This window comes from Scleropages formosus, chromosome 21 (assembly GCF_900964775.1).
Source record: "Scleropages formosus chromosome 21, fSclFor1.1, whole genome shotgun sequence".
Classification (NCBI taxonomy): Eukaryota; Metazoa; Chordata; class Actinopteri; order Osteoglossiformes; family Osteoglossidae; genus Scleropages; species Scleropages formosus.
The window spans coordinates 7,774,962-7,791,570 of NC_041826.1; the positions used below are offsets into that span (position 1 = coordinate 7,774,962).

The 16,609-nt window shown below is 45.5% G+C and overlaps 1 protein-coding gene across 2 annotated transcripts in view; it reads right to left on the reverse strand.

Moving 5' to 3' along the window:
- The window catches only part of pde1a (phosphodiesterase 1A, calmodulin-dependent), a 42,212-nt gene extending 26,382 nt beyond the window's left edge, over positions 1-15,830 (reverse strand). The window contains exons 1-2 of one of the 2 annotated variants that reach the window (XM_018728955.2): positions 15,518-15,830; positions 12,444-12,470 (exon numbers count right to left, since the gene is read on the reverse strand). In XM_018728955.2, the coding sequence (XP_018584471.1) occupies positions 12,444-12,470; positions 15,518-15,600 (110 nt within the window). In that variant the 5' untranslated portion in view covers positions 15,601-15,830. Of the gene's footprint in view, positions 1-12,443; positions 12,471-14,929 lie in introns of both variants that reach the window. The other variant, XM_018728954.2, reaches the window with a different exon arrangement.
- Positions 15,831-16,609: the final 779 nt, after the last annotated feature.

Below are 16,609 nucleotides of genomic sequence, written 5' to 3' on the forward strand. Positions count from 1 at the left end.
GGTTCTATTCTCATGACCTCAACCATTTAGTCAGTGAACTATAAATACTAACATTCAGGATCAAAGGAAGGGCAAAAATGTGAAATGTAAGGTTATGGCATACAGCCTGTTCTTCGGACATTGCATTCACCTTAGTAATACATCATTACTTAGAATGTCCCTGAGAAGAATACAATCACAGATTAACAATTCAGTGAAGGGAAAAATGAATGGATACTTGGTCCATGTTATATAATCCTGGGCACTGTGGCATGATCCAGATAGCCATTATTAACAAAATGATTAATAAAGTAATAATAATAATGCCGGTCTGGGGTTCGAGTCCTGCTTGGGGTGCCTTGTGAGGGACTGGTGTCCCATCCTTGGTGTGTTCCCTCCCCCTCCAGCCTTATGCCCTGTGTTGCCGGGTTAGGCTCCAGCTCACCACGACCCTGCTTGGGACAAGCGGCTTCTGCCAGTGTGTCTATTATTATTATTGTCATCGTCATCATCATAGGTTTCTTCATTTAGATTGAAAATGAAGTGCCGTACCATCCACACATATGGACCCAGCACTTATTTTGCACAAGTCATGGGAGCTACCAAGAAGCATGCCCTCAGTCTTGTTACAGTTTAGATGTTGAGGGTTTTGAGCCATCCATGAATTAATAAAAAAATGCAGCCGGGGAGTGCCGAGACAGCTGCTTTACAGCAAGATTAGCTGCGGATGCAGATCTAGGTGTCACCCACGTAAAAACGATGATTCAGCCTGTGTAATTTTGATGTGTGAACAAGTGGGAACACGTATACAGTACATGCAAGGGCGGAGCATCAAGTCTTGAGGACCACCACACATTACATTCGTAACTTCAAAAATGATATTGAGAGAAACGCCAAAGCAGCAGTGAGTAAAATAGGACGTGAAATTCCAAAGACGGTATGACATCGGGATAGTGAAATGCCATGGTTAACAGAGTCAAAAGTAGTGTTGAGGCCTAGGAGACTTACACTGGAAACGGAGTCTACAGACATCAATAGGTCGTTAATAACTTTAAGTTACAAAGTTTTATGCTATTTTCAACACAATGAAAGTCTTCCCCTGAAAGAGTGTACTCAGTGGGTGCTTGTTTTGAATGGATACTCCCTAAAGTAATTGTGCTGTTTGTTTACCTCTTTGATACTGGAAGTATTTTGTTGAAAGGGATCTTTATAAATCTTAGGTGTTACATTTCGATGCTGAGTTTCATTATTACTGTTGCACGCATTTCCTACGTAGCGTGCTGTATGCACAGAGGTGAGGAGCTGTTAGTGATGTTCATGAAGAACGAACTCAGATGACGGGCCCAACTACAGGAAGTCGGTTGCCTTTTCTCATGGAAAGTGTTGTCAAGGTTGAAAAATGTAATAAAAACACTGCCTGCCTGAAAATGAAAGAAAATTGTCAGAACAAAAATATGTGATTTTGTAATTACTTTTTCCGTAGTCGTGAACAGCATCATATTTCTGTAAAAGAAAGTATGCTGTTGTGAAATGTGTTACCTGGAAACTGTGACAGGGAGCGTATTTATACTGGAGGCTGGCATATTTTGTACGTTTTAAAGTTTATATCTTGAGATAACGTGAAAAGCCTTCTGGGCTCCTACTTTTGAGGTTAATTTTGAAGCTCCTTATTAGCTCAGCTTCGTGAGCAAACAAGGTGATACCAGGTAACGCAGTGGTCAGTTGAGTGTGTTGAGCGTGATGTCTTGCATTCCATAATACAGGTGTTGGATCAAATTCAGGTAAATAATGGAAGAAGCAGAGAGAAAAACGACCAAAGGCCATAAACATTCAATCCAAGTAAAATACATTTTATTTTTTAAAACTCTATGAGTCATGCTCATGTAAAAATTTTTTGGCAAAGCTTTTGGAATGGGTGTCACGCTATCATGAAATAACTCTTACATTTTAATCCTCTTGATCCGTAGTACTGGTGTCTTTGGCTTCGTTCAAACTTGGTTGTTCATCAAAGTAGCCCGTCTTTACTAGAATTTTTCAATCGACCGATCGCAACAAAAATTTCCGCACGACCATGCACCATAGAGGAAAACACCAATAACTTTGTTCTTACCCTGTAGACTCTGGCTGCTCTTTCATCACGGGCTACATTTACACTGCCTGCTAAATGCATGGACATTGATTGCTTTTCAGTTCTATTCTAGTGTTAACATGTGGTTCAGCGTCATTAACTAGGTGGCACCAATTTTAAATATCGCAAAAAATGGACACTGATCGGCTTTCCCTCTGCATTTTTAATTCCCCCACGGCTGTGTTTGGCTTATCAGCCAGCTCAGCTCTACCATCGCATCCATGCCATTATCATGAGTATACCTTGTCTTGACCCTGCCGACAAGCTCAGCCCAATGGAACACACCCCGAAAGGCGAGGAGAAAGGAGAAGTTACCCCTCTGCCTTATTATCGTCGCTCCTGCTGTGTTTCCCAAGACTGGGAGCACAGTCTGCAGCACAGTTTAGCCACCATGACAAAGCAAACACTTTTTCCACTCTGCTTCACAAATCTGCACCTCATAAAAGCAGAAGAGGGGGGTGGTGTTGAGCAGAACACTGTTGACCCCCCCGAACACTTCAGCCCTTTTCTCTCCAGCTGTTGTTCACCCTCCTGCTGCAGGACCTGAGCAACGTCAATCGGCACACAGGATGTTAAGTCCCGTTCCGTCCAGCCTTGGGCGAGTGCCAGCAGAGTATTGGTATTGGCCATGTCGCACGGAATCCGAGGTTATATTTGGATGCCATTATAACTGTTTTACCATGCATTTTTCCAGTGTTTTCCTAAAGTACCAGCATCCCCTTTATTGCTTGTTTTTGCATCGTTATACTATAAATTCACAGACGACTCATTTGCGCTGAATGAAACGTGTTCGTTCGCAAAAGCAGGCTTTTTGAAAGTATCGCATCGGGACTCTGGCTTTGTGTTCCACGATTTTATAAACAGCAGTAAAAAGCAGTTGAGAAAAGGGAACTCTGGACAGTGTCAGCTACAGTATGAGGACTCTGTCTTTGTTATGAACGGGTTTATAGTTCTGACATTATTAAGCATTTATTTGCTCGGCCTCGGAAACGATGAAAATCATCTGGAAGCGATACTTTCTCTTTTTTCGTCCCGCACTTTATCAAAACAAGGGTTTCCATGACAAACAACATTAGCGGAGCTGAGTCACTGATCAGACCCGAAGAAGCTCGGAGCTCTGTTTGAATGAGAAGCGCGAGGAGGAAATGAAGTCGATATGTTTTACTGGCCGGCCTTCGTCGGGGCTGAATGCAGGACTTTGCCGCGTTAATGAGCCCGCCCCTACCCGAGCACAGCACATCTCCAGAAGGTGCTCCTCTGAGTCATCACGTTACGAATGAGACATCACTCCCACCACTCCAATAACTCACTTAAAAACGCTCTCTCGCCACATATGGCAACTTCAGATACTGCGACGGCGTCACGCCAAACACACACTGAGGAAACAGAGCCCTCGCTGTAACGGCATCGCTTTCTGCGCATTACTTCCATTACCTTTAATAATGGGCGACTAATGGGACGCAACTGGTGATGATGCCACTGTGAGATAGAGGCAATAATGGAAGACCTGTATCACGCACACGAAAGACTCTGGAGGATTTCTATGAGTGGAGAATCATTTTGCATTTCGAGGTCATGTTCTGCTGCTGAAATATAGACAGCTTTGGATTTGTCAGCTGTCACCTACATGGAGAACTGTGGTTGCAACTGGTACTTCGGAGCTATGAAGACTTTTAGGTCTCTATACTGGCTGTCTTATGAGACAGGAAGAAAGTCAGAAGAGAGAGCAGTGCTGTGGTAGACAACAACTGGCTCATGCCAAGCAATCTAATGGCAAGAGGACTTCAGGGCCGAGGTTAACCAGGGTCACGCTAACCAGACCCAATACTCCACCCGTGAAACTGGCGTTGAGAGAACCGTGCGTCCGAGGCTGACCAGGTTCACGCTCACCAGACTCTGCATGCCGAATGTAGAGCGAGCAAGAGGAAGGTGCGGGGTCCAATGCGGCAAACATCCTCACGTCACTACATAGTGCTCCATCTGCATTGAGCGTCTTCCTCACGGAAAAATCCATATGTTCTGTTCTGCTTTTCATGTTTAAACTCCTTCTGACACATCCAGGAGTCCTGTTCTTCTTCTGTGTGACAGGAAAAGTTACAGTCTGGTGACTGCCTTTAGCTCCTCCAAGTCGAAGTGATGTCATGGAAAAGAGGAAAGAGAAACTTCACAGCTGCTTTTCATAGCCTTGCTCTTCAGTCAGGCTTTGGAGGCACATGTTGCCAGCAGGGGTTCGACTGTGCGTGAGACAGGTTCTTTGGAGCATTATGGCCACTGATCGCACTCAAGGCAAGCGTGTTGTTTGAGCGCCGCAGTCATGTCACCCTCCTTCCTTTCGCACACCGTAAAATGACACATCACCTTAGAAAGGGAACGGAAGCGATGATCTGCGTACCTTATGCTTGACTGGTGCGAGTGTTCTGAACCCTCGCGAAATAAATAAATAAATCAAAACAGCTGACTGCAGGATACCAAAAACATCTGAAGAATTCACAGGAAGAGAAACCTTTCTCTGAACTCGGGGGCGAGTACACAAATCGTACTGTACTCACTTTCATCTCGAGAAGCAATGCTTTGTCCTTTGCAGCTCTTATTCCCGCAACAGGGTTCAAAACTCTCTTGTTGACGGCAATTATAAAACACCGGGATAACATTTTTAAAAACGCTTTGAACCACTGATGGTATCGCAGCATTAGGATCAGCTAGAGCAGCTGAAAGAAATACACGTACTTTGCAATCACTTCCATCATGTGTTCAGTTTTAGTATCACATGCATTAAGAAACCTTAAAAACGTTTCTTGGGGCTCTGTGTTTTCTTTTGACAAAATAATAAAATCTTAAATTTTGCAAAAATACCCAATATAGGTAACATTTGGTTAGCCTCCAAGCTCATTTCCTCTAAGTGAGAGTTCGAAAGGTAATTACAGTTTGGGGAAATTGCACAGCAGCACTTTTGCTTTCTATCAAGATTGTTTGACAAGGAGTCTTGGCTTGGGGGGGCGGTGGGGGGCTCTTCTAATAATGTGAACAAATGTGGTACCTCTGCTTATACAGTCAGCCTTAAGTATATAGTGACTGACCAAAGTTAAATGAAACCTTCAGAGCAGCCTGAAAGCCAACAGCAACTCCGCACCCATTTTAATACTTCACTTAGAAATAAATGCTTTATATTATACCATTCAGAATTTGCGAAGTGGTCAAATTAAATACTACGACTGCAAATGGTACTACTGGTGCTAATGCATATTACATAATCCTCGGCAATAAGTGATCTGCATAAACATTGTCTTTAAGGCATTCTGCGGACAATGAGATGAGGTTCTAATTGTTTGAAAGCTCAGGGATGTGAAGGGGCCCCGCTCCGGTATAGCTGGCCGCCGCAACACTCTGGCACCCGCGCCACTCGCTGTACGCGTGCCAGCCCGACTGAGAGGCCTGCGCATACCTGCCTGCGCCGATGGCCACTTCTCGCTGATTGCTTTCACCACCGAGACCGCAGCTGCTCCTTGTTCAGAGAGGAAAAGCCCGGTGGGGAGAAATGATAAAAAAAGAAATTGGCGTAACGAAAGGCGAGGGACCAACAGGGCCAGGGCCTTCTCGGGCGCATATGGAGTCCTTCTCAGAGATTCACCTGATGTACTTCCGATTTACGTGTTACAGTTAAAATTACACTCCTTTAGGAAAAAAGGTTGTCGCCAAACACAGCTTTCAAGTTATTTGCATGTACAGATTGTATGTGCGTAAAATCAAACAAGGGGTTTGCAAAGACCTGCTATTTACATTCTGCAAACTGCGGGCTTCTTCATGTAGACGTTATAGAGCGGGGATGTTTAAATTTTATATAATCCGTCCTCGGAACAACGAGCTACATGGGGAGAGGCAGTGTGCCTGAAAATCCTTTGTGCCTGAATTTTCTCATTTTTATATATTATGTTTATATACATGCCCATGTGCTCATGTATATACACGTTCACATAGTAGATGTATAGATGTTTTACATGAAAACATAAATAAATATGCACAAATGTGTGTATGTCCCTGTACAAAACAATGTGAGTCAAGTAAAAAAGGTAAATTGAATTAAATTACATTTTTCAGAACACAACCAATAACAAGGGCTGCAAGACACATGTGAGAAAGAATCTGCTCTGCAAATTTTGAGAACGGGCGCTTGGGTCATGTGCTAGGCTGATATACGCTATAACGCAAACTATAAGTGTACACACATTCTGAAAGTACATGTACCAAGTTTTTGTGTATACATAGAGAGTTATGTGCAAATGTACATTTGCATGTATTTGCATCTGTACTTAAAAGTTTTTATTGCTTTTAATGCCTGTTTTTTTGTTTTATTATTTTTAATTTAAATTTTTTCCCCATTTAGGGGGCGCGGTGGCACGACAGGTTGGACTGTGCCTGCTCTCTGGTGGGGCGAGGGTTCAAGTCCCACTTGGGGTGACCTCTGATGGACTGGCATCCTGTCCTGTGTGTGTCCCCTTCCCCTCCAGCTCTGTGCCAGGCTCCGGTTCACCGTGACCCTGCTTGGGACAAGAGATTTCAGGCAATGTGTGTGTGTGTGTGTGTGTTTTTCCCCATTTACATTGTCTGAACCGTTCAGCCCATATGGGGTTACGGGGAGCCGGAGCCTAACCCGGCAACACAGGATGAAAGGCTGGAGGGGGAGGGTACACACCCAGGACAGGATGCCAGTCCATCACAAGGCACCCCAAGCGGGACTTGAACCCCAGACCCACCGGAGAGCAGAACCCGGTCCAACCCACCACACCACCACGTCCCTTTCCCCATTTTTCATTAATTAATTTTTTTTTTTTTACCTCTTTCCATTTTTGGTGAAATATGTTTTTCCAGAATCTCTGGATGGACTCTATCAGAAGTTTCCCCTCATAAAAGCATTTATTTCACATCACCCATGAACAGCCTTCTCCATTCCCTATCCATACCTCATGCTCCACAAGGAAGCTGAAGCACCTCGAAACAGAGCAACACATTTTGATTTCAATTTTTAACATACAGTATGTCTATATAAATAACTTGTGCAGTCGAACAAATGGGGAAAATAATGTGGAAAATGGCATTTGCCAAATTGTACCCTTTTAATCTCCCACCTCAAAGCTCTTTTGGCGTCCTTAAGAGACTGAACATACTAAATTCCTCTGTTTATTAAAACAGCCCATGTCCTCTATTGAACGCAGAACTCTTCTACTATGCCTCTTTGCTCGAGTTGCCGTGGTGCAGATACAGCTGCTTGAGGAAACCCTCATAGACAGCTCACTGTAAAAGGTTTCGCAGAGAAAAGGTTTCATGAGGACGTCTGAATTAGAACAAACAGCCTATTACTCAAGCGTCCCCATTACATCGAGCTCATTATATTTTCCTATCGCCGCTTTCTCAAATTTGGTGCAATTATTTAGGAGTCCGGAAGACAAGTATGTGCTGGGTGAGACGAGTCCCTCTCCACACGGACCCCGAGTTTACCTAGTTACTCGGAAGGCCCACCGAGAAGCACAGAGTCCAGACACTAGACACTTGTGAGCGAGAGGGACACCTGTAAGTGAACTTGACACGGTTCATCTTAAACATCGCTTCCATCATCACTTCTGCCAAAACTACCATGGACGGTGGGTAAAAGCACAATATGTGAATCTCTGCAGTGCATAAGCGCCGTTGGGGAATGACGCCCACAGACGATTAATCTGTCGGTGTCCTGTAGCTTTCTGCGTTCTTTGCTTAATGTGATCTAAGGTGACGAGGCTGTAACTATAGGGCCCATGAACCTGTAATCACGCCAAGGACCGGCTCCTCAACTAACAGCCTTTTTTTCTAGCATATTTTCACCATGAGGATTGAATTGGAGAAGACCCGCTATGAATTTTATGGCTCTCTCGGTCCTAAAGGGGGATACCTATAGCAATATGCATAATTTAAAATATAGTTATATATGCATATTTTGGCCAGTGAATTTTTACATCCATATACTCATATTTCATATATTTTTACCATGTGTCTGTGTGTGTGCGCGCGCGTGTAAATTTGGTAGACAATTACATTGCTATATGTTTTGTTTTTGCCTTTGTGAAATTAGAATGGAGTGCAAAAAATATGAGCTTGTTTACAACATCAGTTTTTCTGGAAGTTTATTATATCTGACGGAGAAACTGCGTCAAAGGCCTGTCCCCCGTGCCCTCTCAGCATAATCTCTACACGTCTGATGTGGTTCACCGGACCAGCATTCCAGTAATCCCCTCCTGAAAAGACAGAAGACATGAGAAAACCAGCTCTCGCAGATACGTTGAGTTGCCCGGCAAGGAAAAGGCAACAAAATAAGACTCCTCTTGTCTGTGTTTATTTTTATTTCATGCCATTTATGGCCCCTTCAAGAGCGATTGAGATTTAACAAAGATACGGGTGTTGATATAGCGCTTCAGTTCTTTGAGCATTCCAGTTTTGAAGTTTCTTCAGAGTAGGCGCTTGAACTGGTTTTACAGACTCCTCTAGCCAAAATGACCTTGAAGGACTCCTAAAATAAATAAACAAACACTTCTTGACATTTTAATTATTTTGTTTTTAATGTTCTTGACCTAGTTCAGCTAGAGAGACACACTGGAAGACTGCAGCCAGAACAGCCAGGCGGAACAGGTATTTAACTTTTATTATTGATTAGTGATATTAATAATGAATTTGCTTGTTCACCAATCAGTTAATCTAATATTTTTTCACACTGTACATTTTTCAAAATAGATTCACATACATTCATGTGGTACTCTTTCAATTCTCAGCCCTCATCCTTTACTTCCTGATTCCGCAGCTATAGATGGGGCCCTTTAGTTCAGAATGTGGTTCACCACCAATTAACCACCAGCTGTAACTGGAAATTTCCTAGATCCACAACGTAATTGTTATCTTTCCTCTGTGTAAGCGAGGGTTTAAGACAGACTGGGTTTTCTGCCTGGCTGCTGCGAAAACGCCCATTGCAGGTCAGCCAGGCGCCTGAAGGCTGTGTTTTGTGAGCAGTAAGAGATCTGAAATTTCCTCATCTGCGCAAGCACAGTACATAGAGAGGAACAATATCATTATACTGGAAGTAATGTAAAGCCACAAATTATATATAAGGCTTTACCTTACTTTCAGTATACTGCTGCAATGGAGTTGTGCACGGTATGTGTTGCAGAGACAGCTGGTTGAGTAGAGGGTACAGCTACTGTCTTTGGAACCAACGGAGTCCAGCTGTAGTACCCTTGAGCAAGCTATCGCCCCTAAATTGCTCCAGTAAATTACCCGGCTGTATAAATGGGTAAGTAATTGTAAGTAGGGGGGCTCAGGGGGTTGGACCGGGTCCTGCTCTCCGGTAGGTCTGGGGTTCGAGTCCTACTTGGGGTGCCTTGTGACAGACTGGCGTCCTGTCCTGGATGTATCCCCTCCAGCCTTACGCCCTGTGTTGCCAGGTTAGGCTCTGGCTCCCCACGACCCTGCATGGGACAAGCGGTTTCAGACGGTGTGTGTGGTGCAATTGTAAGTAGCTTAACATTATAAGTGACTTTGGAGAAAAGCATCAGCTAAATGAACAAATTGATGTGAATGTCCTGTCTCTTACCGCTTGGCGAACATGTGAGGAGACGCACACTGAATCTTCCAGTAAACGTTCTCCTCGCAGATAATACTGCACTCCTCTATCGCTGAGAATTAGATTCTCAGTCACTGAGACAAGAGGCGATGAGAACACAACAGGCTGTTTTCTAATCTTGTGGTCAAAATGAATTGCTCTTTCCTTTCGGTACTTCTGAACTGAACACATACCAGTGGACGCATACTGGTCGATAATGAACACCACAACTCGCATGGCTGGCCTGAGGGAAAAAGTGAAACTATCAGGCTTGAGAGAGGAGGCTGTCATAACTGAAAGTACCTAGGACTTCCACACCAGTTTAAAAAAGTCAAATGCGTAATTAAGTGTATTTAGGTCTGTAGCTCAGCAGTATCTTTTAACCTTGAGGGTATGAGCTGGATAAGAGGCAGCACGTTTTTAGAGGACCTCAGCGGAGTACGGACTATGTGGGCTTGGATGAACAGTTAAATGGGGGCCCCTAGTGGAAATTAAACTTCTCTTCTCATCTGATGTCTCGATGGAGTTGGGAGCCTGGCCACTTTGAGCTATCGCCATGATGAGCTTCAATAATGATAAAAGAAAGACATTATTAAACTGCTCTCAACTCACACTTCTTACTGTCAGACTAAATTATAGAAAGTCAAGTTTTAGTAGCCATGAACATTGCCGAAAACCATATAAGAAACTGCCATTGGCACATGAGCTGAAAAAAAAGCTAAGTCAAACACAAAGCAATATCAACAGCGCTTCAATATTAGTGCAAAGACATTGAAATACAGATTTGTTCAAATCCTGATTAACCTTAGAGTTGGGTGCAGTCCCTCCCTAGCTTTTGTCCTCCAAAATAAAGAACCCATTTTCTATTCATACTTAACTGTACATTTTGCTTATGAGTCAGATTTCATTTTGCCAGGAGAGGAGAGCATTATGCGTATTCATTGTCAAGTTCATCTTAACAACGGAAAATGAAAGCGATAAGAATGTTTAATAAAACCGGCGAATGACAAATGATAATTGTAATTCACCCAGATTCGTGTGCTCCAGAACCAGGTGGACACCTTGAGACACGACGAGGTTCGGGGTTACCAGCTTCGAATTGAGACACGAAAGCTTAGAACACGTTGAAAGTCGGCAACAATATTTTAAACGATAATTTGGTGGATGTTCTTTCCATTTTCCAACTGCAATTTTCGAAATGACACTCTTGACTTCAGACTGATTAAGGTGGAGAGATGGGACCTGTTTAGATTAGCATTCTCCAGGAAAATCCTGCTGTCTTTAAATAAACCGAAGTACACTAAAAAGCCACGTTCCTGTTCGTGCGAGAAATCAGCGTGCCCATCAAAGTATTCGGCTGACGAGTGTTCAGCTTCGACTTGCATCCCACACCAAACATATCTGCATCTATTTGCCCTGTAATGTGTGAAAACGATATGAGTAATTGGTCAAGTCAAGATTTGACTTTTTTCCTTTTCTCCTATTTCTGGAGCTCTATTGTACAATCGGGGTGAGAAGGTGTTCCCCATAACAACAGGTATGTGCTGGCACTTTTCACACCAGTACATGAATTAGATTTCACACCAGCAGCTCATAATGCCGCCTTCACAAGTGTCACTTATCGGGCTTTATGCAGCACAGTAATCTTCCTGGTGAGCCACACCAAGCCAATGTATTGATGATAGTCAGTGGGCTGGATGGGACAGAGTGGCTCAAATGGGACACCACGGCACTGGTGAGAGGATTTCTGTGACTGCCATAGGAGAGGAATGCCAGCTTCAAGTGCTTATTACTGAATTACCGATCCCACATATTCACTATAAGGCCCACTGATGGCAGTGGGATGTACATTAATGGAAAGAGGACAGAAAAAAAAAAACATCTCTGATTTGTTCGACATAAATGTTGGCTTCCCGATGGGCAAAGTGCAGGATTTTTAGGTAGGGTAGGTCACAGAGTTTGTCTCGGACGCTTTACTATGCCTTTGCTGGCAATGCGCCACGTTAGAGTTGGGCATCGCGGTAGGGTACCGCTCAGGTGAGGGGGGAAGGGCAGAAGGATTAAAAAAATGGAAATTGTGACTAACTCACTGAAAGTGCTGAGCCAGAACGGCTCTACTCACTTCACAGGATCCTTACAGTGCAACTGTCTTTTTACTTCTAATAGCCCTATTCAGATGTGTCGCCCAGGCAACAGAGATACCAGCCATAACCTACAAATTTTTCAGTCTAAAGCCTCCCAGGGCGACAATGCATTACATGTTTAGTTACATGACTTAGAGAAATAACGCAAGCTACGGAGCAACCTCAGTTAAAAGTTAAAAATCCAAATAAGCTCCGACTACAATCATTTAGTCATAGTATTTTTATACCTTCCCAGAACCTTTGTCATGTTTTTTTTTTTTTTTAATAAAGTCACAGTAATCTTAACCTGGCAATTAGTATCTCCAATTGTCTCAATCTAGGTAAACAAGTAATTTTCATACACTGCGAGTAAGATTGTACAGCAGGCTGACATTAATAATGTGCGCTGCGACGCACCGCAGACTTATGATCTTCACCAGACCAACACTGAGAATGACCAGGTTGGTGATCTTCGAGTAAGGTTAAAATTTACTACCGCTCAGTAGCTTCGGCTGTGTTAAAGTCAAACAGCAATGTACCGGAAAAAATGACGCAGACAAAGATATAAGCAATAATAAATAGACCAAGTGCTTACCTTTGCGAGGTGTTTTTGTACTTCTGCCTGAAAAACAAGACGGGAGTTCATTAGACCGATGTACAAATGCAGTTTAGAATATCGCCGAAAAAAAAAAAAAAACATATTGCTCCGCTGAATAACAAATACTATGTGCGTTAGTACCCGTGTTTTTTTCGCACAATTCTAAATAGCTGAGGCAGATTGGCATATGCCCCTTTCCTTTGAGAGAGGAAGAGCAGATGGTATAACACACATGATAATCACAGCCATCAAAACCATGCCTAAATGATGAATTACTGCGAATTCAGTATACCAGTTTTAGGTGAGTTACATCAAACGTTAATAGGTTCACTTAAAAAAGTGATAAAGAAGGTGAAAAGCGGCACTAATCGTTACGAACGTGAGGTTCGGCCCTCTCCGCTTCCGTGTGGTATAAGTCTTGGTTTCCTCGCTGCTTCGGCGGTTCACAGCTCTTTCCTAACTGAATCGCGCAGGTGCGGTGCGAATGCCTCCGAAAGAACTGCGGCGGAGGTTAAGTGGTGTCGGATCCCATTTCGCGGGCCACAACCTTCGGCGGCACGAAACAGAGGTGTCAGGGTTACAATTGGAATCCACAGGTTTTGGAAGGAAACGCTAACTTGCAGCCGTAAGCAAATCGGTAGAATAGGCGCCCGAAACGTAAATGTGCACTCTGAGACAGCCAACGGAAAGCACTCAACAGGCATGACCACATACAGGAGGGAAAATTTTTCACCGCCAACCTCTAACAGTCTTATAATGTGGTGGTGAATGAGCGGTCGAGGCTGCGTGGCTAAATGGTCCCAGCTGCGGCGATGCACGTGCGCAAGGTTCCGCCCTCAACGTATGACCTGGGAACGTTTCTCAAAGGTGTTTGGGAAATACAACTGATTTTAACACAACTTCTGGCTTGCAACGCTATCCTGGTCTGAACAAAGACTCGTGCCTGCGATAGGATAGTGGCCCCGCTGCATGCTCACATCCAGTAGAACGTCACGCTGCCGTGCCGTCCACACCTTTCTTCTGGATTGAGATGGACGGGCTTCCTGTCTGCGCTGCTCCATGGCAACGGTTTCTCGGCACCCCCCCCCCCACTCTCGGCTGCACAGTGATGTTCGGGGAGGGTCGCGGGCGGAATGACTACCTCCCTGCTGAACGTCAAGCTGTTGAAAAGCACAGCTCCAAGACCGGGGGGAGGAATTTGGCGAGAACCTTGGTTTTGGGGGAGAAAGTGGGGTCTGGATCACAGAACCCACTTTACCAACAGAATGTTCTCCTCGTGGTCATCACTGGGTCAACCGCTTATTCCTCACCGTGATCACTGACTCGTACAGACATTATTAGTCTCCGAAAACACTCAGGTGGAACACCGGTAGCGATGCCTCCGTGACCGCAGACAGAAGTGTGTGAGGGACGAGCGCTCGCAGTCCAACGATGGCACTGCGGTAAACCTCCACGGATTTGCCGGAACAATCATTGAAATGCACTGCAACTTGTGATTATCCAAACGGACCCCACCTCCCCCACAATCCCCCCCATGGCACACGGAGCACTCTTCATCAGTGGTGTACTGGAGCTCTGCCATTGTTTTGTTCCTGAGGAAATTATTGCATTAGAGCATCCGTCACCATACCAACAAAGCCATAGTGATGAAATGCTGCCTGCGAGTCATGTTTGCAGCAAAAGTACATTTACATTCCCCAGCACAGGCTAATTGCAACCTGTGATTATGTGTTTTTCCCTCCAACTCAGCTGAGGAGGGCAGCTTCCATTGGTCATTAACTGGCAGTTAAGGCTCTGCAAAAGACAGAAATCAGAAGTGACAGAGGAGAAGATGGGGTGGTGAGCGTGTGAGCACCTAGACATGCAACGAAGGGAGGTTCGCTAGACGTGCTGCTGTGTTTCGGTGCAGTAGTTTCAGCACGGGAGCGCTGGAGAACTAGTATCCGCTGACCGGCACCGGGCAACCGGGTAACGTCCGATCACCGTAAGACAGGATGCTCCTTATGGGGCATCTGAAAACAGGAGCACAGTTTGCTGGTGACACCGACGTGCGCTGCGTGTCCGTGGAAACGCACCAACGCGAGCGAAGCAACAAACCAGAACGTACCCTAACAAGAACGGCACAAGAGTGTGATAACTCCGCAAAACGACTCACTGCTGCGTTTAGGAAGGCGAGCAGCGAATGCCTCAACGTTGCAGACGCTAGGTGACATTTCACCCCACAGCAGATCGCAAGCTTCTCAACCGCGGTCACATCAGTTGTCTGTCAGCAATCAGAAATCATCTGCCATTCACCCAAATAACACCGGATAGCCTAAATCCCATCAGTTGACAAATTCCTCTTCGTCCCATTCCTCGGCACGCTCATCATGCCACTTCGCTTTTCGAGGGGAAAATAAACACAAGTGAGCAGGAGGAGTTGAGGGCTTCTGAAGTCTCTGGGACAACCTGGCGAATAAAGACATGTTTAGCACGGAACTTACATTCCCTTCAGTCGCATCCACATTTTCTCAGTCTGCTCAGTTGTGGGGTACTTTAGCGAGTCCCTCTCCGGGCTGTCGGTGTCACCGGTGAGAGGTTCCATGGTTAGTGTCCTACGGCTCAGCAGCAGGCTGTTGGGAACGGCATCCACAGCGTGGATCTCGGCGTCTTCAGCACATGGCTGCGGCTCGGGGCTCGGCGTGTTTCCCAGCTCCGGCGATCCGCCGAGAGACTCTCTCCGGCAACGCAGCGACTCTCAAAGGGGCCGCTCTCTCCGCCGCTGTCAGGTGGTCAAATCTATCTGTCTCTCCCACCTCGCTCTCTCGCTCGCTCGCTCTCTCTCTCGCTCTCTCGCTCTCGCTGCGGTGATGCTGGGAGTGCTCCAAGCACACAAAAATCTCGAGCACCCCAGCGGCGCCGTTGTGATTAAAGCTCCTAACCGCAAGCAAACCTGGATTTTATAGTGGTGTGTAGGTGGGCACGATGGAACACAACCACACACTCGCAAAGTCACCCCCACCCACACACGGATGTGCTCCCCCAGAGTTCACCTGTCAGTCAACCGGCAGCTGGCTGGCATCAGGACGTACCTAACAGAAGCATCACGGCTGGACGCGGAGAGCAGAGACGGCGAGGGCTGCACCGCAGGCGGACGGAGAGCAACAGACGACATGGACGTGCCAGGCGGAGGTCGTGACGATGCATCCGGGGAAATGAAGGCACGACGTGGAGCTGCTGTGAGCTGAGTGCGTGTGGAGCCGGTCTTGGATGCTGCTTCCAGGCCCGTCTTCCTCACAAAGCATGAAACAGACAGCTTAAGCAGGGATAACGCAGCACCGTAAAAGCGTCCGTATCAGAGAGGCGCGGTAATGGAATTAACCCGAGCAACAGCATCCCGAATCCCTGCTGTGCACGGAGCCCGGGCGACCCCCCGTAATCCCCCTTTCTCTGCTGCTGCCGGAAGACAGGAAGAACTGATGAAAATTTCATGATTGTTTGCCAATAAGCAGCCAGCCTTGATGAGTGGAGGGGCGAGAAGGATAGGAACAGGGGCTTGTGGGTAGGCCAGAGCAGTGCAGAGAGTATCTAAATTAAGTGTAAACTGGTGACATTAGACAAGGATGCCCCCTCACGCTCCTTTGTGGTCTTCAATACTTTTTCAGGAAAACTCAGCCTGGTGGTAAGACCCGAAGCAGCGATGGATGTTGCGGAGATGTGGAAGTCCACCGGTGCCCCTTTGGAGCAGACTAGCTAGACCGAGCCTCAGCATGCCACGGACGATTCTTGCGGAGACTAAATTCTAATTATTCCTCAGGGTCTGTCTTCTGTCAAATTACGTTGATTTAGAGGGCGCAACTTAATCATTTTGAAATTAGCAGGCCGCAACAAGGAAGGAGATTTCCTCCCTCGAATTACGCTCGTAAATTGTCTGTCTCACGGAGCACCTCGTTTTTCAGTCCTGCTGTCCTTCAGTCCGCTCTAGTTTCCGCATTCACGTTTCCACATCCTTGGAGGAAAACCGCAATGGCATTTCAGGCTAATGCAATTAATATTCAAGGCGAGCCACATCCAAGAGCACTTGGCAAACTAATTCACCAGTGGTCTGTTATTAGTAACAACAATAACAGTGACTGCAAAACGCAAAAAATGGTACCGTTCTGTTTTTCGAATAATAACCACTT